This window comes from Taeniopygia guttata, chromosome 9 (genome assembly GCF_048771995.1).
Source record: "Taeniopygia guttata chromosome 9, bTaeGut7.mat, whole genome shotgun sequence".
Lineage (NCBI taxonomy): Eukaryota > Metazoa > Chordata > Aves > Passeriformes > Estrildidae > Taeniopygia > Taeniopygia guttata.
Genome location: NC_133034.1, coordinates 24,707,369 through 24,726,669, shown reverse-complemented (window position 1 = coordinate 24,726,669; position 19,301 = coordinate 24,707,369). Strand labels below are relative to the sequence as shown.

At 52.4% G+C, this 19,301-nt stretch overlaps 2 protein-coding genes across 2 annotated transcripts; one reads left to right on the top strand and one right to left on the bottom strand.

The window, feature by feature from the left end:
* The first annotated feature begins 391 nt into the window (after positions 1-391).
* Positions 392-18,405, top strand: GFM1 (G elongation factor mitochondrial 1). Its single transcript, XM_030280057.4, has 18 exons — positions 392-538; positions 1,687-1,839; positions 2,132-2,264; positions 2,655-2,859; positions 3,522-3,638; positions 4,152-4,302; positions 4,617-4,771; positions 5,507-5,591; positions 6,667-6,804; positions 7,271-7,372; positions 7,461-7,517; positions 7,799-7,936; positions 8,618-8,700; positions 14,742-14,904; positions 15,669-15,813; positions 16,971-17,131; positions 17,699-17,752; positions 17,995-18,405. The coding sequence occupies exons 1-18, from the start codon at positions 485-487 to the stop codon at positions 18,124-18,126; spliced, it is 2,226 nt and encodes a 741-aa protein (XP_030135917.2). The 5' UTR covers positions 392-484; the 3' UTR covers positions 18,127-18,405.
* Positions 5,109-14,408, bottom strand: LOC105759531 (latexin). Its single transcript, XM_030280060.4, is given in 7 exon segments — positions 5,109-5,938; positions 5,941-6,021; positions 10,093-10,155; positions 11,210-11,346; positions 11,874-12,048; positions 12,505-12,567; positions 14,226-14,408. Coding segments are annotated over 7 exon segments (726 nt in total). The 5' UTR covers positions 14,355-14,408; the 3' UTR covers positions 5,109-5,860.
* Positions 18,406-19,301: the final 896 nt, after the last annotated feature.

The following is a 19,301-nucleotide window of genomic DNA, read 5'->3' as shown; positions in this document are numbered from 1 at the left end:
GTTCCAGAGCAGCTCCTGGCGCCTTTGCAGGTACGAAAGGCAGTTCGTGGGGACTAATTTTATATCCAGAATGTATTTTAACACCTAACGCGTGTTCCAAACGAGTCCGTGTGCCCCATCCCAGCATCTCCCTGAGGGGCCGGGGGGCGGTGTGAGCCTCCGCTCTCCATTCCCACCTCAGGGCTCCCTCCTGGTGCCGCTCCCTGAGGGCCCGTGAGGGGCTGGGCACTGAGAGCCTCCCCTCCCTGTCAATGCCGCCCTCGGGGCTCCTGACGCTCCGTGAGGGGTCGGCAGTGAGAGCCTCCCCTCGGCATTCCCCCCTCAGGGCTCCCGCCGCTCCCTGAGGGCTCCGTGAGGGGCCGGGCGGGACCGCGGCGCCTGCGCGGAGCCCCGGAAGAGGCGGGAGCGACCCGGGGCTGGAGCCGCGATTGGAGCCGGGATTGGAGCCGGGAGCGGGGCCGGGAACGGGGCCGCAGCCGGGGCCATGCTCAGGGTGATACGGGCCGGGCTGGCCCCCGGCCGCCCGCGGCACATCCAGGTACGGGCGGCGGGACCGCCCCGCGCCCGCATGAGGGGACCCGGGGAGAGGGGGGAGAGACAGCCCCGGCCGGGCCGCAGCAGCTGCAGGGAGCGAACCGGCCACATAGATGGGGACAGGGAAACGGGGAGCGAACAGTCACCGGTGACATGGATGGGGACAGGGAAACGGGGAACGGGCAGCCACCGGCCACATGGATGGGGACAGGAAAACGGGGAGCGAACAGCCACCGGTGACATGGATGGGGACAGGGAAACGGGGAACGGGCAGCCGCCGGTCACACGGATGGGGACAGGGAGACCGGGAACGGGGCAGTGACAGCTCCGAGGTGACCCTGGAAAGGGCTCTCGGCTGGAGGTGACTGGTTCGCCACAGACTGAGAGAAACCCGCGGGGAAGCGGTTTGGCTATTTAGCCGTGGGCACAGTGAATCCCAGGATAAATAACGTTGGAAAAGCCCTCCAAGATCATCGAGTCCCAGCTGTGCCCGATGCCCACCTTGTCCCTAGCCCAGAGCACTGAGTGCCACCTCCAGGAATTCCTTGGACACCTCCAGGGATGGGGGCTCCAAACCTCCCTGGGCAGCCCTTTGGTTGTGGTTTGATTCTGGTGTAATGTTAGTGTTTCTATGAAAATACGCATTTTTTTTTTAATGAGTGTTGTGAGATGTGATTAGTAATAGAGTAGGTTTAAGTTTAAAAATGAAAGAACTTAATTAAGTTACTACTATGGTAAAAGATATACACTGAATTTAGAAGGAAGACTTTTTAAAACTTTCTTTTTCTCTTTATTTAAACTTTAACAAACTATAGTGAGACACAATCTTGGATTCTTGATTACATTACTATTTTTCTGATAATTAATACTTAGTCTGTTAAGGGAGAGAGGAGTTTTTCTTGTGTTATAGACTTTCAGGAAACACGATTGTAACTTCTTGTGTTTCTATGTTATCCATGGTACTGTTTGGAGAAAATCTGCTATTGTGACTTTGGGTTTTTTTTATGTTACTTCTCTGTCAAACCGTAACATCATTCCAAAGTCTGACCACATTTTCCATGGAGGCCATTCTCCCTTGTGCTGCTCCTGGTGTCCTGGGAGCTGTGTTGGATCCACTCCTGGCTGAGCCAGTGCCCTCCTCTTGCCTTGCAGCTGCTGCTGGCCTCCTGCAGGCACTGCTCCTCGGGGGTGCTTCCCAACGAGAGGATCAGGAACATCGGCATCTCGGCTCACATCGACTCCGGCAAGACGACGCTGACGGAGCGGATCCTGTTCTACACGGGCAGGATCGCGCAGATGCACGAGGTGGGCTGAGCTCCCACCGGGATCTGCCCGGGGTTTTCTCTCCTCCACACTGTGTTTTTGTGCATGAGGGAGGATGCTCAGTCCGTGCAGCATCACTCCTGCACGTGGATCCACAGTATCATGGAATGGTTTGGGTGGGAAGAGGACTGAAAGCTCACCCATCCCACCCATCCCACCCCCTTCCATAGATCAGGTTGCTCCAAGCCCCGTCCAGCCTGGCCTTGGACGCTTCTAAGGATGAGATAGGAATTCTCAGCAAACTCCTTGAACTCATTTTTTTATTTCTCCTCAGGTGAAAGGTAAGGATGGAGTTGGAGCTGTCATGGACTCCATGGAGCTGGAGCGACAGCGGGGCATCACCATCCAGTCTGCAGCCACTTACACCATGTGGAAGGACACCAACATCAACATCATCGACATGCCAGGTGAGGGCAGCTGGCAGCACCTGGGCCTGCTGATCCTCATGGATACAGGGCATGTGGTGTGTCTTTGTGTCCCTGGTTGTGACAGAACATGGAGTGATGGGTTCAGACTGACACAGGGTTAGATGGGATACTGGGAAGGAATTGTTCCCTGGCTGCCCCTGGATCCCTGGAAGTGTCCAAGGCCAGGTTGGAGGGGGCTTGGAGCACCTAGGATAGTGGAAGGTGTCCCTGCACATGGCAGGGAGTGGAATGGAGTTTAAGGTCCCTTCCCACCCAAACCCTTCCATGACCCTGTGCTCCATCACTTCAGCTGATGTGTCTCAATGTGATTCCCTTGGCTGTTGCTCCTTTCCAGTACATTTGTCATTTTTATTTGTATTTGTTATCCAGGCCACGTGGACTTCACCATCGAAGTGGAGAGGTCTCTGAGGGTGCTGGATGGAGCCATCCTGGTTCTCTGTGCTGTGGGAGGTGTCCAGTGCCAGACCATCACTGTCAACAGGCAGATGAAGCGTTACAACGTCCCCTTCCTCACCTTCATCAACAAACTGGACAGGATGGGCTCCAACCCAGCCAGAGCAGTGCAGCAGCTCAGGTTTTGGCATTTACAGTGATTCCTGAAATTCCATCCCCATGGCAGGTCATTAGGAACAATATTGGAAAGGCTTCTCTTGGGAGCTGCAGTTTGGAGAATTCCTGACTCGAGGGTAAATCCTAATCTGAGCCAGGAAAACTCTCCATTGTCCCAAAACCCCCAAATATTGGTGTCAGCCAAGACTTGGAGTGACCAAGGGCTGGGGTTTGACGTTTATTTGGTTGATGGAACTGTATCAGGACCACTTTGAGAGCAGCACCCTGGATCCTGGTGCTGCTGAAATTCCAGCAGGGAGGTGACACAGGTGCTTTGGATTCCTGGAGGTCCTGCTTACTCCCAACCTTTCCCTGCCTAATTTGATCCATGAGATGAACTCATTAATACTCATTAAGGGAGAATTAATTAAGCAATCAATCTCAAAGTGGTTTCCCCTGCTGCCTTTCCCATGGGAGTTGCTCCCTGGGCCTGCTGGAATACGAAAGGTGGGATACAAAGCCCTAAACCACAACTGGGTGGTTTTTATCTATTTTGGCAGATTTGGGCACTGTCCAAAGGACAAGACACAGGGATTTTGTAGGAGGGGAATGTTGCTCAAAGACCATCTGCAGCACACACATAGACATGACTTTTTTCTTCTATAATTCCTGTTTTCCCTTTTTCAGATCCAAGTTGAAACACAATGCAGCTTTTGTTCAGATTCCAATTGGGCTGGAAGGAAACTTTAAAGGAATTATAGATCTCATTGAAGAAAAAGCAATCTATTTTGATGGGGCACTTGGGTAAGTCCTGGAAATTGCTTCTTTTATAGCTGGAGCTGCTCTTTGCAAGAGGAATTCCTGCAGTTTCTCTTCAGAGATGAAACCCAGCTCTCTGTAAATTTGGAAAGGGCTTGTGCTGGGGCTGAGGGTCCCCCTGCAGCTCTCCCAGGCCCGGGGCCTGCAGGGAGCTCTGGGTGGGGGTGGCTGCAGCAGGACTTGGTTGTTGTGAAGGGGTGGTGGCCACACTTCCTACATGGAGAAGCAGGAGACTGCTCCGTGACGGGATCCTGCAGCGTGGGTGGCTCCCTAGGATGAAGATTAGCTGTGGGTGGGCTGTTGGGAGGTTTGCTGATCCCTCCAGGAGTGGGAAGGTCTCTCCCACACCAGAGATAACGCGCTGATGTTCACAGGGCATTTTTTTCCCTGGATCCATGTGAAGGGTGGATTGTTCTCGGTCGGGGTGGTCATGCCAGGGCCGGGCAGGGGCAGATCCCTGTGGAATTCCTGGGAGTCACTGGTTCCCTGTGTGTGCAGGCAGACCCTGAGGGTGGAGGAGATCCCGGCTGAGTTTCGAGCAGAGGCTGCGGAGCGGCGCCGGGAGCTCATCGAGTGCGTGGCCAACGCCGACGAGCTCCTGGGGGAGCTGTTCCTGGAGGAGAAGATTCCCACAGCTGCACAGCTGAAGGTACCTTCCTTGTGCTGGCTGTTCCCTCACCTGTGTCCCTGTCCCTCATTCCTCAATAAACGGATCAGGAATTCTGTTTGCTGGAGTTGTGTCACCTCAGCTGATCTCCAGCTCCCCCCAGGGAGGGCCCGTTCCCAGTCTGGTGTTGCTTTGCATTGGGAAGAATTCTGGAGAGCAGGTTTTATGGGAAGCCCTTGTGCTGAGGGGTGTCCAGGGGACTGTGGGAGCAGCTCTTTGCTCCAGGAGTGGAGAAGCCCAGGAAAGGTGGGGGATTGGGCTGTGCTGCAGGAGGAATTCACAGGGATATTTTTCAGCTGGCAATCCGAAGGGCGACGCTGCAGAAATCCTTCACCCCTGTCCTCGTGGGAAGTGCTCTGAAGAACAAAGGGGTGCAGCCACTGCTGGATGCTGTCCTGGAATACCTTCCCAATCCTTCTGAGGTGGAGAACTACGCTCTCCTCAACCAGGGGTGAGTGCATCCAGCAGCAGCAGGGCTCTGGAGAATGTCCCTGCCCATGGCACTGGCTGGGCTTTAAGGACCCTTCCCACCCAAACCAGTTTGGGATTCCATGGGATAGTTTCAAAGCAGGAAACATTCCTAACAAGATCCACAGTCCTTTACTATTGGTATCAAACTGTGCCACCAGCATTTGGCACGAAGTCCCAAAGCTCCTCTCTCATTCGAGGGTTACTCTGTGCTGGATTTTACCACATTCAGTGTTACATTTGGACAAAGATTGTCAGATAATTCTTTAGAACTGCTGGCAGCCCTTAAAACCAGGCCTGCCTACAGGAGGGAGCACATCCCAAGTGTTAAATAGTGTTTTATTGTGATGGACGTGAATCCCAGAATCCCTGAAGTTGGAAAAGAGCTCCAGGATCATCAAGTCCAAGCTGTGCCCAGTCCTCCCTTTGTCACCCAGTCCAGAGCACTGAGTGCCACACCCAGGAATTCCTAGGACACCTCCAGGGATAGGGACTCCACACCTCCCTGGGCAGCCCCTTCCAAGGCCTCACCACCCTTTCCATGGAGAAATTCCTCCTGGAATCCAACCTGAGCCTCCCCTGGCCCGGCCTGAGCCTCCTGTCCCTGGGAGCAGAGCCCACCCAGACGAGTCAACCCCAACAGCAGAGCCCATAAATGTTCAGAGAGGACTCCTGTGTTGGTTCCTAACCTCTCCTCCCTCTCATCCCTGTTTCTCAGGGATTCTCAGGACCAAACCAAGTTCCTGTTGAACTCTGCTCGTGACGATTCCCAGCCTTTTATCGGCCTTGCCTTCAAGCTGGAGGTGAGTCTCACTCTGCTCCTTCCCACAGTCATGGAGAGAGCCCAGGTGGTGCTACCAAAACTCACCTACAGCAGACTTTTAGATCACTTTATACTGAAAAGCAGTTTATATTTAACTTCAATTGAAATTTAACTTCTTTTTAAAAAAAAGGCTTCAACCATAAAATCCACAAGTGCTGCCAATTTGGAACTTCGGGTTGGGTTCTGGACCTCAAGTATTTCCTGGTTTTCTTGAACATCTTGGGGGTTGTTGGCTTAACTGAAATATTTTCAGGGGGAAATCCTGCACTTGGAAACAATGGGATGTGAGAGAGAGAGGAAAAAGTGCAGGGATTTAAGCAAATAAGTTGTTTGCTACTTAGAAAGCAGCACTTCAGGATTCCTATGGAACATGGAAAATGGCTGGCCACATTCCATGCTAACCTGTGTCTCTTGGGAAGGTTTGGGAGTGAAAGATTGGTTCAGAAAACTGCCAGATTGCATTGTAGAGCCAGGTGAAAGCTGTTAAAAATATTTCATTTCCATTAGTAGTGTGTAAACTCGCACCACATTTAGTCAGTGCAGCTGGTGCTTGGAACTGGTGCTGGTGATGCCCTGTGCAGGCTGAGCTGCAGCAGAGGCTGGGCAGAGTCACAGAATAAAGCAGGGATTTATTAAAGGATCTCCTCCATGGATCCACCTTGGGCAGCACCAGAGCCCAGCCAGGGCTGCACCCAAATGAACCAAAATGGCCCCAAAATGCACGAGCGCTCCCGGGGGCTCTCCCTGGGATCAGTTCTGCTCCATTGGCACCTTGGAGTTCATTGTCCCATTCCAGCTTTAGCCCAGGCAGTCCCACCCTGCTTGTTTTTCTCTCTCCAGCCCACGGTGTTTGTGCTCCTGGGCTGAGATTTGGATCATTTGTCCTTGGTGCCCAGCTGGAGCAGGAATTGTTTTGTCTCCTGCTCTGTGAGGAGAGCTCACCAGAAGCCCAGACCTACACGTCAAGCAGCACAGAATCTGAAAAACAGAAAAGCTCAAACCTGAGGCATTGCTGGCTCCCAGAATGATCAGATTTTGGTGGGTTGTGCTTGCAGGCTGGCAGGTTTGGGCAGTTAACCTACGTCAGAGTGTACCAGGGGATGCTGAAGAAGTCGGATTACATCTACAACACCCGCACGGGGAAGAGGGTCAGGGTGCAGAGACTGGTCCGGATGCACTCGGACAACATGGAGGTGAGTGAGTCCCTGGGATGGGCTGCCAGCCCTGGCTCAGCCTGGATGATGATCCTGAAGCACAGGATGGTCTTTGCTTCTTAACTTTCCTTCTTGTTTGATCCTGAATTGATCCAAGCTGAGCCCTCCCTTTTGTCCTTTGAATAAGGAGGGAGATTTGCAGGGCTTTTTATCCAAGCTGGAAGTTTTTAAGGAGCTCAGTGTCAAGGTTTAAAACTCAGTGTTTATGGATCTTCTGTAATCCAGGTGGAGTTTGGATGTGAGGGAAAGACAGAATAAATCCTGGAATGGTTTGGGATGGAAGGAACCTTAAGGATCATCCAGCCACAAGGGCAGGGACACCTTCCACTGTCCCAGGGTGATCCAAGCCCTGTCTAGCCTGGCCTTGGACACCTGCAGGCATCCAGGGGCAGCCACAGCTTCTCTTAGCCCACTGCTGTCTGAAGAGGAATTTTCCTTCCCTCAGGATGTAAATGAAGTTTATGCTGGGGACATCTGTGCCCTGTTTGGGATCGACTGTGCCAGCGGGGACACGTTCACGGATAAAACCAGCACTGACATCTCCATGGTGAGCCCCCCTTGCCCTGGCTGCTCAGGCACTGCCAGTCACCAGGATTTTGCTGGAATTTATAATCCCCTTTTCCTTGGCCACACAGGAATCCATCCACGTCCCTGATCCTGTCATTTCTGTGGCTATGAAGCCTTCCAACAAGGTAGGAACCCTTGGATCAACCTCTTCTCCCTGAGTACCCTCCCTTTGCTGCTTTGTGATTTTATGGAACAGTCTAAGCACTGTTTGAAAGTGTTTTATCCCAATATCCAGGATTTTATCCCTGGCATAACCCAGGGCTGAGCTGGATGCTGTCACTCAGCCAGAAACATGAGCTTGAAATAAATAATTAACACAGAAATGCTCAGCAGTGGGTGGGAAAACTTGTGGCTTTTTTCTTGGAATGACTCATGGATGTTGAGTAAATCTTGGCTTGTGTTTCAGAATGACCTGGATAAATTTTCCAAAGGCCTGGGCCGCTTCACCAGGGAAGATCCCACCTTCAGGATCCACTTTGATGAGGAGAGCAAGGAGACCATTGTCTCTGGCATGGGGGAGCTGCACCTGGAAATCTATGCCCAGGTAATTTGGGAAGCACATTCCATGGACTCTGCTTTTGCCTGCTTTTCCCATCTCCTCTTGCTCCTTCCAGCTGCTTAGGGAAAAGTTGAACTTTTAAGTAAACTTTTGAAGGTTTTTTCTCTCCAGTGGTTCCATTCTGAAGGCTTCTAAAAGGAGATTTTGCCTGGAATATTTTTAGGATTTGGTTCAAATCCATAAAAAATGTATTAAACACTACACTTTGCTCTAGCAACCTTTGCTCATAATAATTATTATCTAATTATAATTAATTTCTACAGAAAAAAATCCTCTGTTTCTGTGGTTTTAAATGTATTATTCCCTAATAATAGCTGGTGCAGGGAGAAAGGAGTGGTTACAGGGATTTGTTTCTTTCCAGCTGATGTCTATATTTTAATCTTAACACAAAAAGATGTATTTTAAATATTGACAGAATGAAGAAAAAGTGATTTTTGCTTTGAAAAACTAGAATTTTAATAACATAATTCATGCTGTTCCCTTTTCCTGCATTTGAAGCTGCAAGTCTTAAAGAAGTTGATGGGGAAGAATTTGTTAATTTAAAAAAAATTACAGAAAGCCCCAAAAATCAATCCAACCCCCAACCAAAAGAGTGATTAATCCTGATAAAGTTACTAAATAATTCCCAATGGAATAACCCTAGTCACTGTGGATTTTTTCCTGCAGAGAATGGAGAGGGAGTATGGTTGTCCTTGCACCATGGGGAAGCCCAAAGTTGCCTTCAGGGAGAACATCTCTGCCCCTGTGCCGTGAGTATTCCTGCTGGGAATTGTTGCATTCATCCCCTGGGAGGCAGAGGAGGTCCCTTTGGAATTCTGGGATCAGAAACACCCAGGAAGGTTTCATTTAATGTCTTGTACCGTGGTTGGTCCCCACTCTGTCACCTGCTCCTCCCGGCTGTGGGAGCTCTCACCCCTCCCAGGGGTGTTCCCAGAGGGGTGCTCAGGTGTTCCCAGGAGTTCCCAGGGGTGCTCAGGTGTTCCCAGATGTTCCCAGGGGTGCTTAGGAGTGCTCAGGTGTTCCCAGGGGTGCTCAGGTGTTCCCAGATGCTCTCAGATGTTTCCAGGAGTTTACAGAAGGGTGCTCAGGTATTCCCAGGAGTTCCCAGAGGAGTGCTCAGGTGTTCCCAGGGGTGCTCAGGAGTTCTCAGATGTTCCCAGGTGTTCCCAGAGGGGTGCTCAGGTATTCCCAGAGGGGTGCTCAGGTGTTCCCAGGTGTTCCTAGAGGGGTGCTCAGGTGTTCCCAGAAGTTCCCAGGGGTGCTTAGGAGTGCTCAGATATTCCCAGGAGTTCTCAGAGGTGTGCTCAGGTGTTCCCAGATGTTCCCAGGGGTGCTCAGGTGTGTTCCCAGGGGTGCTCAGGTGTTCCCAGGTATTCTTAGGGGTGCTCAGGTGTTCCCAGAGGGATGCTCGGATGTTCCCAGGGGTGCTCAGCTGTCCCCTGCTCCCGCCGGGCGGCTCTGGGACACTCGGGCCCCGCGCTGGGGGTGCCACAGCAGGGTCACCTGCCAGGGCAGCACCTCCTGTGGGGCACAGAGAGCACAGTCAGCAACCCCTGCTGCCCCCTCCAGCCAGCCAGGAGCTTTCTCATGGAAAACCTGGGAATGAAACCCAAGGGGATGGGCGTGCAGGGCATCGGGAGCAGCAGAGCTGGAGCTGGCAGGGAGATCCCTGCATTATTACAGTCAAGAGCTTCTCTTCCCAGTTTTCTGTGGTTTTCCTATGAAAACACCTGCTCAGATCCCAAAATTTTACGGGAGAGTTGCACAGGATGTAAATGCTCTTCTGACAGCCAGTTTCTGCTGGGGGTTACTGGGATTGCTGGGGGATTCCATGGAAGCATCCACAGCCCAGCTGGAATTCAGCTGAGCATCCTGGATGCTCCAGCTGCCCCTTCCTTTATCCCTGCCCACTCTGGCACTGGGATCTCCCAAGGGAGAGCTGTGAGTTTTGAACCTCAGCCATTCCCACCAAAGCCCCAGAACAGCTGGAAGCTGCTGCTGTTGTTCCTGGAATGCTGAGACAGGCAGGGATGGGGACCCTGAGCTCACCCTGCAGGATCAGATCTGTGTCTGAGCTGGAGCTCACACAGCTGCAGTCTTAAAACACCCAAAAAAGGCTTTTTAGGAATAAAATCACTTACCTGGGAGACCATTTCGTGGAGTAGAACCACAAAGTCAAACTCAAGATCTTCATCACTTCTTTTCTGGAAAGACAGGATGAAAAGGGCTGAATTGGGGATTCTTCCACCTCAGAAAAAGTGATTCAGTTCTCTGTGGTTATCACAAAAATTCCCTGATGGATCTCAGATAAAAGTGGCAGCTCCTGATCACAAATTAAGCAGATGGAGCTCAAGCACTGTAACAAAACTAGAGCTCCTGGTTTGAATTTCTGTGCACTCCAAAACTGCACCAGAGACAGTGAATGTGAAGCTCTAAACTGCTAATTCCTGCCTTACAGAGACCAGATCTGTCAGAAATTCTTTGGGATGGGAACACCTCATTCTAGCAGGTGTCAGTTTAACCCAAATAATCCCAAATAAAATTGTCAAGAGGATAAGGACACTCCAGAGGCCTTTTTTTGAGTGACAGCCAGGGATTCTGAGTGACAAAATAAACCCTGGCCTTTGGAATAGATTCTCTTCTATTTTTCAGGGAAAAAGGGACAAAACTAAAGAGATGGCAGCTGGGTTAGTAGTTATTTGTCTCCTTTATCCTTGAGTTTGTTAGAGAAAAATCTTTAAACTCTTGCTGGTGCACAGCCCTGCAGCAGCTGTGAATTCTCTAAAATGCCATCAGAGGGAGCAAAACATTCACAAATCCTATTCCCACAGGGAATTCCTGACTTTCCTTCAGACCCAGAACTTCCTGGGAATTCACTGCCTGTTCAGAGGGACGAAACTTCTGGAGCTTTCAGTTTTCTAAATACTAAATCCTGCTGCTTTTTCTTGGCTCCTGTGGGAAATTGCCTTGAATTTACAGCTGATGATAACTTTAGGGTTATTTTTAACTCAGAATCTATTTTCTCTAATAGAACACAGCAAAACTGGGAGGATCTGTGGAATTTAATTCCATTTATTGTCCTTGCCACAGCTGCTTAGCTCATGAATATTTTCCAGGGAAAGCCAAGGCCAGGCTGGATGGGCTTGGAGCAGTCTGGGCTGTGGAGGTGTCCCTGCCCATGCAGAGGGGGAATGGGATGAGCTTTACGGTCCCCCCAGCCCAAACCAGTCTGGGATTCTGTTCCTGCTGGTAACTCACCACTTGCTTCACGTGTTTGACTTGGGCAAGGTGGAACTGGGTGTTTTCGGTGGAATTCTGCCAGATCACGTAGCCAGAGGCCACCCAGGCCAGCAGGTGGATGGGCTCCAGCTCTGGGGGAACGTTCCCGTGGCTGTCTGGAACAAAAACAAACCGTGGATGTTAAAGAGAGCCCTTACCCCAGAGCACTGTCACCTCACACAGGGCTTGCTGCTCAAATCCCTGTCACACAGCCTTCCACAGCCTTTGGAAGAGCTGCACAGAGCTTTCCTCCCACTTCACACAGTCCAAGTTTGGCTTGGGGGGGACCTTAAATCCCACCCAGAGTCACCCTGCCATGGCAGGGACACCTTCCACTGTGCCAGGTGCTCCCAGCTCCATCCAGCCTGGCCTTGGCACTGCCAGGGTGTTCTCCTCCACATTTTCTCCTAACAGAAATTCCAGGTCTCAGAGGCAGGAGTTGCTCTGAGGTGAGAGCAGCCCCTCCTTGTCCATTTGGGGTGTTGGATGTGCTGTGCCAGGACCCCCTCAGAGGGAGCAGGTGACAGTGACAGTGCCAGCTGGTTTTCCAGAACACTGAGAATCAGGAATAAACACAGTGGCTGTGATTGTAGACCCCCCAAAAAGAGAAAGGTGAAGGCTTGAGCCCTCTCCTGGCTTGTACCTGGGATGTTCTCAGCCACAAGCTCCTTGTCCAGGCTCCTGATCCAATTGTAGAACTCCTTGTCTGCTTCCTCTGTGCTCCTGAGCTCTCCTTGCACAGTGACCTGCACATCTGGAGCAGAGTTTTTGCTGTCCAGGTGATACAGAACCTCAGCAGTGCAGTTCACAGTCCTGTCCTGTGGCAGAGTTAATGATGTGCATTATTATCTGAATGAACATGTGTATTACCAGGGTCATTTGCATTTCTGAAAATGTAATTTTTACGTAGTTGCTGTTTTCTCTGAGTCTGGTCCGGAGAGGTTTGTGATTATTTAAGACAAGGTTAAATTCCTGGCATTTCTGTGAATGTTGAAGGGTGGGATTTGCTTTTTGCAGTGATGGAAGGGGCAGTGGTTGGGGTGCAGAGTGTCCCTTGTGCTGTTCAGTTGGAGCTGGGTGACAATGAAATGTCCTTGTCCTCCCTGCAGCATTGCCTGGTGGTGCAGTGGAAGGTACCACCTGGGCAGTGGGTTCCTTTTGGTTAAAATTCAGCCTTTTTGAAGCCTGATTGGCAGCACAGAAAAATCAGGAGCATGATTCACAGTATTAAGAGCTGTGTGCACAGAGTCTGTAATTAAACCAGTCTGACTCACTTTGTCCAGGACATCCTCCAGCTCCAGTTCCAGGTAGTACTTGTGCCCCACATCATCAATGTCCTAAAAAAGAGAGAATATTGCTAACATTTATTTTGGCAAATGTTGAATTTGCCAAATTTGTCCAGGCTACGTCCTTGACAAAAACAGAGAATCCCAGGATGGTTTGGATTGGAAGGGACCTTAAATCCCATCCAGTGCCAGTCCCTTGCCATGGGCAGGGACACCTTCCACTCTCCCAGGTTGCTCCAAGTCCCATCCAGCCTGGCCTTGGACACTTCCAGGGATGGGCACTCTGTTCCAGGGCCTCTCCACCCTCATTTCTATCCTTTAACACCTGTGAAATTCCAATTCTGGGCTCCTCTGTGATGCTATCCAAGATTTTACTGCTTGGTTAAATACTCCCCGAAGAGCCTTCAGTGCTTCCTTCTATTAATTCAGTTTTGCAGGTTACTATGAACTGGATTGTGCCCTGTATTTTTCTGGCTATAAAGGGAACAGGAGGGGGTTTGCTGTGCCCGTGTTTGGGAGGGGTTTGCTGTGCCCTTGTTTTGGGTGGGGGTTTGTTGTGCCCGTGTTTGGGAGGGGTTTGCTGTGCCCTTGTTTTGGGAGGGATTTGCTGTGCCCGTGTTTTGGGAGGGATTTGCTGTGCCCGTCTTTGGGAGGGGTTTGCTGTGCCCGTGTTTGGGAGGGGTTTGCTGTGCCCGTGTTTGGGAGGGGTTTGCTGTGCCCGTTTTTTGGGAGGGGGTTTGCTGTGCCCGTGTTAGGGAAGGGGTTTGCTGTGCCCGTGTTTGGGAGGGGTTTGCTGTGCCCCTGCAGTGCCAGGTGTCCCTGCAGACCCAGGGCAGGGCCCGGCTGTGTCCTGGCACCCACGGGTGCACCCAGCACCCTCCTGCTCCTCCCCGGGAGCTCCTCCTGGCCCGGTGCCGGTGCCGTGCCCTGGGCAGGGCTCCCTGGGCGCTGCTGTCCCCGCGGTGACACTCGGGGTGTGTCCCACGGCGCTGAGCCGCCCGCGGTGACACTGAGCTCCTGCTGGGACCCTCCGCGGTGACACCGGCGGTGCCACAACCCCGGAGCCGCGGCTGGGAAGGAACTTTGCGCATCGCCCAGTGGCCGGTTTCCCGGTGCCCAGCTCCGGGTGCCCGTTTCCGGGTGCCCGTTTCCAGGGCCGTTTCCCAGATGCCCAGTGGCTGGTTTCCCGGTGCCCGTTTCCCGGTGCCCGTTTTCCCGGTGCCGTTTCCAGGTTTCCCGGTGCCGGTTCCCCGGTGCCGGTTCCCCGGTGCCCGTTTCCCGGTGCCGTTCCCCGGTGCCCGTTTCCAGGGCCATTTCCCGGTGGCCCGGTTCCCCGGTGCCCGTTTCCAGGTTCCCCGTTTCCAGGTTCCCCGTTTCCCGGTTCCCCGGTGCCGTTTCCCGGTTCCCCGGTGCCCGTTTCCCGGTGCCGGTTTCCAGGTTTCCCGGTGCCCGTTTCCCGGTGCCCGTTTCCAGGGCCGTTCCCCGGTGCCGTTTCCCGGTGCCCGTTTCCCGGTGGCCGGTTCCCCGGTGCCGTTCCCCGGTACCCGTTTCCAGGTTTCCCGGTGCCGTTTCCGGGTGCCGGTTTCCCGGTGCCCGTTTCCAGGTTCCCCGGTGCCGTTCCCCGGTGCCGGTTCCCCGGTGCCCGTTTCCCGGTGCCCGTTCCCCGTCCCGTCCCGTCCCGTCCCGTCCGGTCCCGTCCCGCCGCTGACCTGGCGCCGGGCGCGGCGCAGCTCCCGCAGCCGCAGCCCGCGCCCGGGGCCGCCCCGCCGGTACCGCAGGTAGCCCAGGGCCGGGGCCGCGGCGCGGGCGGCCGGGAAGCGGCCCGGAGACAGCTCCATGGCCCGGGAGCCGCTTCCTCCTCCCGCAGGAAGCCCGGGCGGGGCCGGGGCGGGTCGGAGCCGCGGGACCGGCCCGGTGCTGCGGGCGGCACCGCGGGGAGCGTGTCACAGCCTCAGATGGCAGATCGGGGGTTAATCCTTCCCCCGTGGCACCGGTTTAACAGGGAATCTGTGGCTGCTTTATCCCTAGAAGTGTCCGGGTTGGACAGGGCTTGGAGTAACCTCGGATAGCAGAAAGCATCCCTGCACGTGGAATTTTAAATTTAAATTCCCTTCCAGCCCAAAGCAGTCTGTGGTTGTCTGAAACGCAGAATGGGCGTGTTTTGCATAGAAAGCCGTGGTTTGTGTCACGAGTGACCTGGTGTTCGGGGCGTTGTTGGGGTTTAGGTTTGAGTTCACCCACAAGAAGCAGTCGGGAGGAGCAGGCCAGTACGGCAAAGTGATCGGCGTGCTGGAGCCCCTGGAGCCGGAGGACTTCACCAAACTGGAATTCGAGGACAGAACCATTGGCACAAATATTCCCAAGCAGTTCGTGCCCGCTGTGGAAAAGGTACAAACCTTTCTCTGTGACACAGAAAATCCTGGTTGCTGCTGTGTTCCTGCAGCAGCACCCACGTTTGCTGTGCCTGCCTTACCCCAGGAAAGGAGACTTTTCCCATGGCTCCGGTGGCAACAGGATCACAACTGGGTGGTTTTACTTCATGTCTTGCATTCCTGGGGTTTCCAGTTAATTCAGGAGCTGCTGGTGTCTTTGGTGGTGTGTGCTGCCTCTTGTGAGAGCCTCCTGCTCAGGCTGCTTTTTCCTGGCCTCTTCTGCTTCTGGTTGTGGCCTCACAATTCTCCTCCCAACCCCAAAATGTGTAACTTCTTCTGTGACTTCTCTGAGGGCAGTTCTAGAGGAAACTGTAATTAAGCTGCATTTCCTGCCTCAGTTCCCAAATTCTCTTTCTCTATCTCCTCTGTGACTGCCTCACTGTATAATTTATCACACACAGCTTTAATTAACCTACCAACATCTTGGAATTCCTATAATAACCTACAATTAGTCCTTCATTTTTCTATGTTGCAACACTTAAAGATTTTTACCAAATCCTGAACAAACCAGAGTCTTAAAGGAATCTTGTTCTCCAGGCAAGAGCTTGTTCCACGCTGAGCATTCTTTTGGGGTTTGGCCGTGGAATCTGTTAAAAAGGCAACCCCTGAGGCTGTTTTTCCTGGTTCTGTGATTTTTGTGTGTAAAATCAAGCAGAGGTGCAGTGCCTGGCAGTGCAGAGCTGCAGGTTCCTGCTGGTGACAGGGAGCTGTCGTTCCCAGGGGTTCCGGGACGCCTGCGAGAAGGGTCTGGTGTCGGGGCACCGCATCTCCGGCGTGCGCTTCGTGCTGGAGGACGGGGCCCACCACATGGTGGACTCCAACGAGATCTCCTTCATCAGGGCAGGAGAGGGAGCCCTGAAACAAGGTACAGGCTCCTCCTTGGATGGGTTCTGCTGGCTGGGACCCATCCATCAAATCCCTCCTTCCCTCCTTCTTTCATTCCATCCATCTCTGCTTCATTCCCTCCATCCATCCATCCATTTATCCATTCGTCCATTCATTTCCTTCCCTCCATCCCCCCCATCCATCTATCCCCCCATCCATCTCTGTTTCCTTCCCTCCATCTCTCCATCCCATCCCCTCATCCCTCCCCTCATCTCATCCATCCCCTCATCCATCCCTGCTTCATTCCCTCCATCCATCCATCCATTTATCCATTCATCCCTGTTTCCTTCCCTCCATCCCCCCATCCGTCTATCCCCCCATCCATCCCTGTTTCCTTCCCTCCATCCCCTCATCCCATCCCCTCATCCCTCCCCTCATCTCATCCATCCCCTCATCCATCCCTGCTTCATTCCCTCCATTCATCCATCCATTTATCCCCCCATCCATCCCTGTTTCCTTCCCTCCATCCCCTCATCCCATCCCCTCATCCCATCCCCTCATCCCATCCCCTCATCCCATCCCCTCATCCCATCCCCTCATCCCATCCCCTCATCCATCCATCCATCCCTGTTTCCTTCCCTCCATCCCCCCATCCATCCCTCCCTCCATCCCTTCATCCCCCTAAAGCTTTCGCAGTTTTATGGAGCAGAACATGTGCAAGAGTTTATAGAATTTGTGAGGGAGGCACTATAATTCCTGTGGCTGTACAAAGGAAATCCTGTTTTCCTAGAATTAAGAACAGCAACACCACCAGTTTCATCCTTACGGGGTAGGAAGAGAACATTTGGCCAAACTGGGCCTTTTTTGGGAAACATTCCTTCTCTGAGAGAGAGTTAAACACTGGAAGGGGCTGCCTGGGAGTGGTGGGGTGACAATCCCTGGAGGTGCTTAGACAACGTGTGGATGTGGCATTTCACAGTAGGGTTTCGTGAGCACGCTGCTATCAGCCAAAGGTTGGTCTTGATGATCCTGGAGGTCTTTTCTCAGGGAACGAAAGGCCGGGAGCTGGAATTCCATGTGTTGGTTGTGGTTTTTCCCTGGCACTGACCATAAACCATCTGCTGCTGTGCACGGGAGCAGCTTGCCTTGCACCGGGCTCACCTCTGATGTTGGATTCTCTCTGCACTCTTCCCCCAGCCATGGAGAACGCTGCCGTGCGCATCCTGGAGCCCATCATGGCCGTGGAGGTGGTGGCTCCCGTGGAATTCCAGGGAGCAGTGATAGCTGGGATCAACCGGCGCCACGGCGTCATCACGGGCCAGGACGGCTCCGAGGGGTACTTCACTCTCTATGCTGAGGTCTGTGCTTGCTGCTGCTCCCCTCTCCTCCCTTTCCCCCTCTCCTTTCCTTCCTTTCCCCCTCTCCTCTATTTCCTTTCCCTGTCTCTTCTCCCCTCATTTGATTCCATTGTTTTTCTCAGTTTCTAGGGATATTGTTGTAGGTTGACTCAATTTCAATGTTTCTTCTTTTATCTCCCTCCTAAAAATGATTGCAGAGGGTCACTGGGTGTTTTCCTGCTGGGTGAGGGGCTCAGGACAGCCACACCCTGTGACCCTCCTGCTTCCCAGATTATTTTGGGAGGAATGGCTGGAGATACCGCAGCCCTTGCTGGTTGACCCATCACTGAATTGAGGATATTCCAGTTCCTGGTGCACTCAAACTCTCCGATTTTTCTTGCTGAAAACACCCTGCAGATATTAATTAATTAAAATATCAGATACTTTATAACAGCAGACCATTAAATCAGAGCTGTTTACAGACAGCACTGACACTTTGTGTCATAACTGGGATTAATTACCCAATATTGTGATAGCCCAAAAGTGATGGAAAAAACCTCTTTTTGAGCAAATATGTTTGGATTTTAGGTGCCACTGAACGATATGTTTGGATATGCCACGGAGCTGAGGTCTTGCACAGAGGTGAGTCCTCCTGGTCCTTTTTGCTAAAACGTGTTTGATTCTGTAAATTTGGGCTCACTCATCATCCTGTCCACGGCAGCTGCAGCAGGGAACGAGATCAGAGCAGAGCTGGGGAATTGCTGGCCAAACAATTCTCCTGCACCTGAGGAGTTTCCTTTGTCCCTGGGTGTCACTTCACAGGAGCTGTGTGCCCAGCAGGGTTGCACATGGCCCATCCTCACTTCCTTTTCCCAACTCTGCAGGGAAAAGGGGAATACACCATGGAATACTCCAAATACCACCCCTGTTCAGCCAGCACTCAGGAGGAAATCATCAACAAATACCTGGAAGCAACGGGGAGACTTCCTGCCAAAAAGGGCAAAGCCAAGAGCTGATGGGATTCCTCTGGAGCCCACTGAACAGTTTCTCCCAGTCTTCTCCAACTGCTCACTTTTCCAAGCCATGGAAGCAGCCCAGGCTGGCTGGGTAAGGTGGGCTCCAGTGGGATTTGGACTTGGAATTTTAACACAGAACCTTTCCTCTGGGGTGGTGTCAGCAGCACCAGGGGATCACCACGGAATTGCTCTGTGTAAATGCTCTTGTAACAAATAGATGTTAAAACACGGCTGATGATTTGTCTTAATCAAGATCTATTAAAATAATTTTATTTTTTACTTGATACATCTTTATTTGGCAATGTTAAACTGAGGTAAGAGCTGCTGGACAGGTACAGGGTGTGAGACATCACTTGGCACGTGGTGCTCCAGCTTCCCTCCAGGGAGCAGATGGAATTTTCCCCTCCAAATCCTTTGGAAATGGCACAGGATCCTCCAAAGTCTCAAGCTACTGGGCAAAGCCAGCAGTCAGTGCTTGTCACCAAATCCACTTCCACTGGTGCACGAGGATGGAGCTGAGTTGCCAAGGGTGCTGGGAGGAGCTGCCTCCTCTAAAGCTGGGAACAAGATGGAATTGCTGTGTGGCTTGGAGATGTGGATTTATTGGCTTTGGGGTGTGGATTCTTGTATGGGCTTGGTTTATGGCTCTTGGTTAGAAATCCGAAACAAAGATCCCTTTTCCCAGAATCTCCCAATCCAGAGGCTGAGCTGCAGCTGATGTTCAGCTCAGGAATCACTTGACTTTGCTGACTCAAAGGGGTTAGGTGGGAAGATATTCCCATAATTCTGTATTTGTAATTATTCCCAGAATGTCCACGTTGGGTTTTCTTTCCTCCTTCCTGCCCTGCTCCTCTGAAAAGTGTTTTTGCAGATTCCAGTAAACAGGGAGGGAAGTTCCAGTTCAAACCCAGCGACATTCCTGGCACAGCACTGGCGTTGCTGCTTCCCAGACAGAAACAAGTGGAGCAGCCAGGCTGCTTCTCCTCTGGAAGGGCTGGAAAATGATTTATGGAAACCTTGGGGAAGGATTTGCCAGGGCCTGGAGATGCGGAGTGTCCGTGTGGTGCTGCCTCGGGACAAATCCCTGACTCCTGCACATCCATGGCTTTGTTTTTGGGAATGCTCAGCTGGAATTCATTCCCAGAAAAGCCCTGCAGCTTCTCAGACATTTGGAA